The sequence below is a fragment of the Erythranthe guttata genome, chromosome 2, assembly GCF_056151865.1.
Source record: "Erythranthe guttata isolate IM_541 chromosome 2, IM_541, whole genome shotgun sequence".
Taxonomy (NCBI): domain Eukaryota; kingdom Viridiplantae; phylum Streptophyta; class Magnoliopsida; order Lamiales; family Phrymaceae; genus Erythranthe; species Erythranthe guttata.
In genome coordinates, this window is record NC_142534.1 from 1,895,039 (window position 1) to 1,904,200 (window position 9,162).

General features: G+C 35.6%; 1 protein-coding gene across 1 annotated transcript; it reads left to right on the forward strand.

Annotated features, from left to right (window-relative positions):
* The first annotated feature begins 6,437 nt into the window (after nucleotides 1-6,437).
* GH3.1 (Auxin-responsive GH3 family protein) lies at nucleotides 6,438-8,840 on the forward strand. The gene is made up of 3 exons (XM_012981431.2): nucleotides 6,438-6,877; nucleotides 7,009-7,110; nucleotides 7,223-8,840. Exons 1-3 carry the CDS (start codon nucleotides 6,558-6,560, stop codon nucleotides 8,592-8,594), a joined length of 1,794 nt encoding a protein of 597 aa, XP_012836885.2. The 5' UTR covers nucleotides 6,438-6,557; the 3' UTR covers nucleotides 8,595-8,840.
* The last annotated feature ends 322 nt before the right edge of the window (nucleotides 8,841-9,162 follow it).

Genomic DNA, 9,162 nt, shown 5'->3' on the forward strand with positions numbered 1-9,162 from the left:
GAAGAATTATTAAAGCACCACGTTTGTCCCATTAGCAGTACAGTACGACTATCCATATATCCTTACACCAGACCAAATTATTTGGTGGACCATTTATTTATTTAATTATTTTGTTTTTCTTCCTTTAATTTGATTGGAACGTAACAATTCAAATTAGGAAAAAAGATGAAGGAAAAGGGCACTTACTTTTGAAATTTGATTAATCTTTTTTTCTTTTTTTTTTTTATTATTATTTTTTTTTGTTGCATGCACCTATCAAGAAAGCCTAATTGTTTGTCGAATAATTTGTTATTGGTCTTCTGTGTAGAGAGAAGAAAATGACAGTGATATGCTACAAGGGCACAAATCAAATTAATAACAATGTCCTATTATTTATGATACAAGAGTAATTCCAATTGCAATTTTCTTTCCTTTCTCATGCTAAAAGAAAATTAATGATTTAATAAATAAAAAGAAGGATGTATAAAAATAAATATTGTATAAACTACTGACCAAGTGGTGTATTTTGCGTAAATTTACTTGAATTTGAGTCGACTTTAGAGATTTAGACGGAGTTTGGTATAGTTTACAGTCAAGGAGACCATAAATGAGCTTAAACCCTTCATCTAAGGGCGGCGTTTGGCTAAACGTACGTCTGATAACATGTTTTAAGAGCTGATAAGTTGTTATGTCTAAAATCCTTAAATCAAAATGTGGGGGTGTATGTACTTTTTAAAAAATATCTTATTATTTGCTCTTCAACAGCTTATTTTATAATTTTTAAGATATTTTTTTTTAAATTTACTAAACACCTGGAACAGTCTATACCTCTAAATAATACCAAACGAGCTTGGAAAGTTCGATTTTATTTTTAACTATACTTTTATCATCTTATTTTGATTCTATTTGGAGCTTTGTATCTTATAAAAAAACGGAATATATGTGTTCGTCATGCTAATAATTGAAACTCAAATTTAATTTTCAATGATCGATCTTGAATCGAGTATCTAGTAATTCTATCTAAACCTACATGCACACTCTACTATCATTTAGTAATAATGCAATTGAACTTACTCTAAAACATAACACTAGCTCTATTAGACATTTAAATACATAACTTAGGGCTCAGAAAAAATGTAACATGCAAAAACTAGCTTTATATTGTTTAAACATAGATAATGAGAGCATGTGAATGTATTTATGAAATTGGAGGGGACACCAATTAATTAGCATGATAGCAATAGTTTCATGTTATATCAATTAATTCGGAATAGTTCCATTTAATTAATATAAATCACCCGTAACGACAACAACATCTCGTCTAAATTAAATGTCACACTTCAATTTGTTGTTTGGTAAATTAAAAATCAAATATCCAAATATGATTCAACAACAAATTAATAACAAACCTTTACCATGTCACATTCTTGCCTTTTTTTTTTCTTTAGAGTTAATAAATTGGTTGTAATGAATAATATTTTCATCGTCACTCGGAGTCAGGGGTGGAAGTCGGCATAACGAATTACTGTAATTTCCAATATTTATTTTGGTGAAAATTAATTCCAACTTTTAATTCGATTCAATAATTTTGATCAAATTGTAGAAAACATCGTCCCGATTCCTAGGCTCGGTAGTATGGTTTTCCAATTTATTTAATGGGTCATTAAGTAAAATTAATTATATTTTCTAGAAATTTTCGAATTTATTTTGGAAAATAAAAACAGGATAATAATTAAATAAAAATTCCCAATTTCATTCGAGTCCACCCCTTTTGTTTTCTTTGGAAAAATAAGTGAAAATCGAAATGAAAATTACTCCATAATATAATTTGAAACTCTGGAATATATATATGGTAGAAGTTTTCTAATCGATTAACAGTTTTGTAGACGCTACACCCAATTAAATACATCGAGCGATAATGCACCATTGTTCTACAAATAATAACACACACACACACACAGATATACACGTGTATATGTGTGTTTATTGGATGATTATTTGTAATTTTGTATAGATACACGGGTGCAAAATCATCCGATATTTTTCATCAGGTGTAGCATTTCGTAGACCTCGATTAACACAGTCAACCTCCCCATGCAACAATTTTCAACGAAAGCCTAACTCTAAGGGAGAAAAACAAAACTAATGTAACTGTGGAAAAATGAAACTTTGTTTATTAATTAACTGCAGTTAACGTTTGACTGGTTAACACACACACGCACACACACAAGGGTAGGTGATTATTACATGTTTGGCAAAATGGAGTGTTTGACATGAACAAGAAACTATTTTGCGTGCATGATGGGATACGTTGTCACACCAGATTGATTAATTAATTAATTAATTACTTTGAATGGAACTATTTCAATTTTTGTGGTTTGAGATATTGATTAACTATTAGTAGAAGTTTATTTAATTATTAGTATCAATAATTAGGGTTTACTTTGAAATTCGTGGACAATCTTTTTGACTCGTCTAATTCGGCCAAATCAAATTTAGTTGTTTCGTGCTAATTTCTCAATGTCTTATTAAAGTCAAAGAAAGCGAAATTAAATGCTGCACATTTCCCATGAAATTTAAAAAATCCCAAATTAAGTAGAATTAGATTTTTTTTTTTGTCACAATTTTTCAGTCTAACATTTATCTATTAGCTTGTATGGTTTGATTTGTGAATTATTGTACGAGAACGATATTTATTCAACAGTCGGTGTATATATATAGTTTTGATTTCTTTTAGAGGAAAAAAACCCACTAAACTAAATGTGTTAATTAGAATAGGGTTGTGAATGGGTCGAATCGGGCAATTATAAGTCAATTACTTATCCGATTTGACCACCTGATTTTATTGAATATTGATAATATTTATAATATTTTTTTATTATTAAAAAAGTTGATTGACCGAATATTACCCGATCAATCGACTTTGAGTAAATTGAAAACTACCAGCCAGCCCATTTACATGTGGGTCGGTCAAAATCACCGGTCCGACAAAAAAATTATCGCTAAAAAAAAAGCAGGTTGAAAGTGATCGGTTGGCCGATAAATCGAGCCCAACCCTAAGTTAGGATATAATTCTAATCTATATTTCAACATATTAATTATGTACGTACACGAAATAAATTAATAACATTTTATTAATCACATTTCAAGTAAACTTGTTTGCATCGTTGACTAGTGACAGTAACACTTAATCAAGAAAACGGAAATTTTATTATTATTAGTGATAATAACAGTACTCCTCTAATTACTCAAACCTTGGAATACTTAAACTAATAACACAACATGTCGAAAAAAATTCACGAGGCGTAACATCAAATAAACCTACTCGAATTAACCGGAGCTCGTGCATTTCTTGGGTACTTCGTATTTGAATACGAAATCGAAAACGGGTCGAATATAATTAGCTGACTAATTATCTGTCAGGTCAAATCTAAAGATTAGCAATCATGTGCATTTAAAGAGCCAACCGCATAAACAGGTATATTTCTTGGTTAAACCAAAGATTATGTATGCAGCAGTTTACATGTTGTTGTAATTTTATTAATTATATTTATTCTGAACAGTCGGTTGCATTATTAGGGCGGTTGTTAATATAATTCAGCTGCTAATTAAATATTAAACACAATTAGTTCTGTCTAATTAATACTTAGGACCAGTTGTTTATTAAGCAAAGTTTAATACAATATGGAATTTTTTTTACCAGTCTGTAGTTTAAATTATCTAAGCTGTCTGGTTGCAGGAAAGTACGTACAATTTTTTTTCTTCAGAAAATACATATTTTTAATAATTAATTAGTATAACTAGCTAATTATTTCTTAAAGATTAATCATCAATTGGCTTAGATATTCAGTTCGTGGAAGCTGACAACATAGTACATAAATAAAATTTATTTTATTTATTTTTGATTTATTTGTTACAACAATAATGATTTTACATTATCCTCTCCCTTTTATCCAATTTCAGAAACAAATAAAATAAATAAATAAATAAATAATAATAATAATCTCAATTTAATATAACAAAGCATGCACACACACGTTCTGCTTCAAATTATATGTTCAACAGTCATGACTGTACAATTAGTATGCATAATTAAATCAAAATGATTCTATTCCCTCAAAATTATTATTATTATTAGGGTAAATTACATCTAAATCCCTGAGATATGTTAAAATCACTTTAAGATCCTTGTGGTAGTGGTAATTACAGCCATATCCCTGAAACAATTACCGGAACCAAAATTTCATGTCCTGGGGACAGATATGCACTTAATTTGTTTCCTAACGGGCCATTAAGTCTAACATAGACGAAAATTCATAAATTTTATTTAAAATAATAAGGATTTAAGAAATGTTAGGAGAACCATGTCACTCTTTAGCTCTATGTTGTCTCCACCACTGTCTGAAACTAATAGTCCGTTAAGAACCCTAATAAATTATCCAATGCACAATTCCGTTAGGGTTTCTAACAATGTTTTAGGGGGTAGTTGTAATTACCGATACTACAAGGACCTTAAAGTTATTTTAGAATACATCAGGGGTGTAGGTGTTATTCATTATTATTAATATTAATTATTATTATTAATTCCGTAATAAGGGGGAGTGAGACAGGGCTCCATTCCGTGCGCATAAATGTGTATATCATTATTCCAGCAACAATCTACTCCTGAGATTTCATCTGCTGAATGCTGTACACAAATTCCAGGAACTGTGCTGGAAATCACCACCCACGTGATTAATTCTCTCTCTCTCTCTCTCTCTCTCTCTCTCTCTCAAAAATAAATTTAAATTAATTTCCACACCTATATGTTATTATATTCACAATCCTACCCTAGCTAAACTAGGAACTACGTACTATACTAGCTTCTAATTTGGTGTATTATACACAATAATATAAATTAAAAAAATACTTATAAAACAAACAATCATCAACTCCATGACATGTATTTTTTTTAAAAATCAAATTGGTCGTCTATGGTATTAATTATTTGATGTTTGATAGGTACAGAAAATTGAAGTAACCCGCAATTTTATCCTAATTTATCATACGTAACCAGTTGTGACCTAAGTCAATTGATTTTGGTCTTAGTGTGCCCGATCGTTCGTCAATTATGATGTTTGATTAGATAATATTAATTGGCAATCAAGTGCAACAAATAAGATAAACTTTCCTTTCATGCTCGAATTTTATCATTTTATTTTATCTATCTAAAATATGTATGTCTAGGCTTTGGTAGTTAGGATTATAAAAAAAGAGGGGACAATATTATAAATGTGGTGACAATTGTTGTGCTCATCAAAATGTTTTTGACGTTTTACCAATAAAATGAGTACAAATTATCCCCACTATGCTATTTTAGGTGAAGCATAAGTCTAGTTCAATTCATGCATTTATGCCATCAACCACCAAATTAGTTTGACATTATCCAAAGTAAAAAGATTTTTATGATATGTTATATTATGTGCTGCAATGCGGTACATCGTATCATACACGCGTATATATTTGTACATATTGTTATATGTAATTATATGTATATGTGTGTGAGCTTGTAAATCAAAGATGAGAAAACTAACTGAATTAGGCGAAATGCTCCCCTACCGATGTATTTTTATATTCTACTTCTTCTGCAAATTGCTTCATCTTTAGCGCAAGAACACTCGATCAGTGAGCTATTACACACCCTTTCAACGGTGTTTGCTTGTAATTTAGCAATTATAGCATCTTTACAACATCATTTATTAAAAAAATTAAAAACTAATCGACAACTTCTAAATTATACTAACACACCATTGACGAAATGTTGATCATAATTCATACATCCATATAACAACAACAAAAAGCAAACTTATCATCTTCCTACAACACACATACACAAATTAAACAAATGCATATGCAAATACTATTATTAATCCAAAGAAAAGAAATACGAGAAGATAATATTATTAATTGTTTTAAAAATTAAAAAATACATTATTTTTTATAATTTAAAAAAAAAGGAATATAATAAACAAGTCTGACGAATCTAAAAGACGTCACGTAACACTGTCGTCTGCAACAGTGCTAAATTGCCTCTCCCGCCGGCAGCCCATCTTTGTCGTGGACCAACACTTTTACCGGAAATAGGCCTGCTTTGTTGGCTGACGCAGTCCACAGGGTGGTCCTAAACCCCAAAATACCCCTGCCCTGTGACTTGCTGACGTGTGCCAACGGGCCCTACCGTCACCCCTCCTGTGGAACAAGGACGACGTGTGCGGGCCCCACCTTGTCCCCTCCCCCGGCTGCACAACATATTTCCGGTAATACCCCTACTTGTGTTCTTTTACCATTTTGCCCCCTCCGAGTCTGACTTTCTTCGTACAACGCACGTTTTTCGCCTTCGGCCCCTACAGTGACATGGCACGTGAGATGGCACCCGTGTTCCCCTTCCTATAAATAGCAGTTCCCCTCCCCCCAAACTTCTCACACCCTTCTTCACAATATAAATAATTGAATTTAATTACTTCCCCTCTCTCTCTCCTCTCTCTAAAAATACACATACAGTTTCTGTTTCTTTTTCCTTAGCTACATTCGTTCCATCAATGGCGGTCGAATCGATCCTTTCGTCTCCGTTGGGTCCTCCGGCATGCGAGAAAGACGCAAAGGCACTTCAATTCGTTGAAGAAATGACCCGAAACGCCGATTCGGTTCAGGAGAACGTGCTTGCCCAAATCCTGACCCGAAATGCAGAAACCGAATACCTCAAGGGTTTCAACCTCAACGGAGCCACCGACCGTGAAACTTTCAAATCGAAAATTCCGATGGTTACCTACGAAGATCTCCAGCCGTTGATCCAGAGAATCGCCGACGGCGATCGTTCCCCAATTTTGTCTTCTCACCCTGTTTCAGAATTCCTCACCAGGTAAAATTCATTAATATATGATTAAGCACATACTAATTTTACTTTCATTCATTATGAAGTAAATTATTCAGTCTTACGAAATATATTTTGGAGGCTAATTTTATTTTGTTTAATTTTGGTTTTATGAACAGCTCTGGAACATCAGCTGGAGAGAGAAAGCTTATGCCAACAATCAAAGAAGAATTGGACCGTCGCCAGCTTCTCTACAGTCTTCTCATGCCTGTTATGAACCTGTAAGTATATCTATATATATAGATACATATATATGAAATGGAGTCCGTTTAATTTAATTTGTTTTTTTTTTCTTTTGTTCTGACGAATGCATGTGTTTTTTTGATGGAACAGATACGTTAAGGGATTGGACAAAGGCAAAGGACTTTACTTCCTATTCATCAAATCCGAAACCGAGACTCCGGGCGGGCTCGTAGCCCGACCCGTTTTAACAAGCTACTACAAGAGCGAGCACTTCAAGACCCGGCCCCACGACCCGTACAACGTCTACACCAGCCCCAATGAAGCCATCCTCTGCCCCGACTCGTTCCAGAGCATGTACACACAGATGCTCTGCGGCCTTTACCAACGCGAACAAGTCCTCCGTGTCGGAGCCGTGTTCGCCTCCGGCCTCCTCCGCGCAATCCGCTTCCTCCAGCTGAATTGGCAGCAATTGGCCGAGGACATCCGGACAGGGTCGCTCAACCCGAAAGTAACCGACCCGTCTGTCCGCGAATGCATGACCCGGATGATGTCCAAACCCGACCCGGAGCTGGCTGATTTCATTGCCCGGGAATGCTCCGAGGAGAATTGGGAGGGGATTATAACACGGATTTGGCCTAACACGAAGTACTTGGATGTGATCGTTACCGGCGCTATGGCGCAGTATATTCCGACGCTCGATTACTACAGCGGCGGTTTGCCGAAGGCTTGCACCATGTACGCATCTTCCGAGTGTTACTTCGGGCTGAATCTCAACCCCATGTGCAAGCCTTCGGAAGTTTCGTACACAATCATGCCGAACATGGCCTACTTCGAGTTCCTGCCGCACGAGCCGAACTCGACTCGCGACTCGCCCGCGCGGCGACTCGTTGACCTTGCCGACGTGGAAATCGGCAAGGAGTATGAGCTGGTGATCACGACATACGCGGGTTTGTGCCGGTACCGAGTCGGGGACATACTCCGAGTCACCGGGTACCACAACTCGGCGCCGCAGTTCCAGTTCATTAGGCGGAAGAATGTCCTGCTCAGCATCGACTCCGACAAGACCGACGAGGCGGAGCTGCAGGCGGCGGTGGAGAACGCGTCGAGGCTCCTCCGGGAGTCCAACACCAGCGTTGTGGAGTACACTAGCTACGCGGATACGAAAACCATTCCGGGGCATTATGTCATATACTGGGAGTTGCTGGGGAAGGACTCCGGCGAGTCGCCGAGCGGGCGCGTGCTGGACAGGTGCTGCCTGGCCATGGAGGAATCGCTCAACTCGGTCTACCGTCAGTGCCGAGTCGCGGACAACTCGATCGGGCCGCTGGAGATCCGGGTCGTGAGAAACGGCACGTTCGAGGAGCTAATGGACTACGCGATATCAAGAGGCGCGTCGATTAACCAGTACAAAGTGCCCAGGTGCGTGAGCTTCACGCCAATCATGGAGCTTCTTGACTCGCGAGTCGTGTCAACTCACTTCAGCCCATCATTGCCACGTTGGACCCCTGAACGTCGTCGGTAATATAATAGAAAAAAAGGATAAAATAATTTGAGAGTGACCGACCAACAAAAGAGAAGTCAATGCCATGAAAAGATTCCCTTTAGTTTTTTTTTCTTTTTTGGTATTTAAGAAAGTTTAGTTTCATTTAATTTTTTTTTGTGGGTTATTGTGATTAGGTGTGTAAAGTAGAAAGAGATGTCTGAAAGTCATTAGGTCTTTATTTTCAGACTCGTTTCAATGAATTGAACTTTGTTTTGTGTTCTTCAATTTGTTCAAGTAAAGTATCTAAAATTATCAGATATATATAGTTGACCGGAAAATTATATCGGTGATTAATACTGGGTATTTGTTAATCGTAGAGCTACATATAATTACACACATTGTATTTCTGCATAGTGGATTGTTATTTACGATTAATAAATATCCGATGTAACATATAACTTCCTTGATCCGACTAGTTAGTTTAATTATTTTTTATTTCATTTTTTTTTGATAAATTATTATTTTTTATTTCAGATACATATATAGTTATGTCAAACATTCAAACACTGTGATCATAACGAACTGGTCTTTCTCAGAATACGTAAAT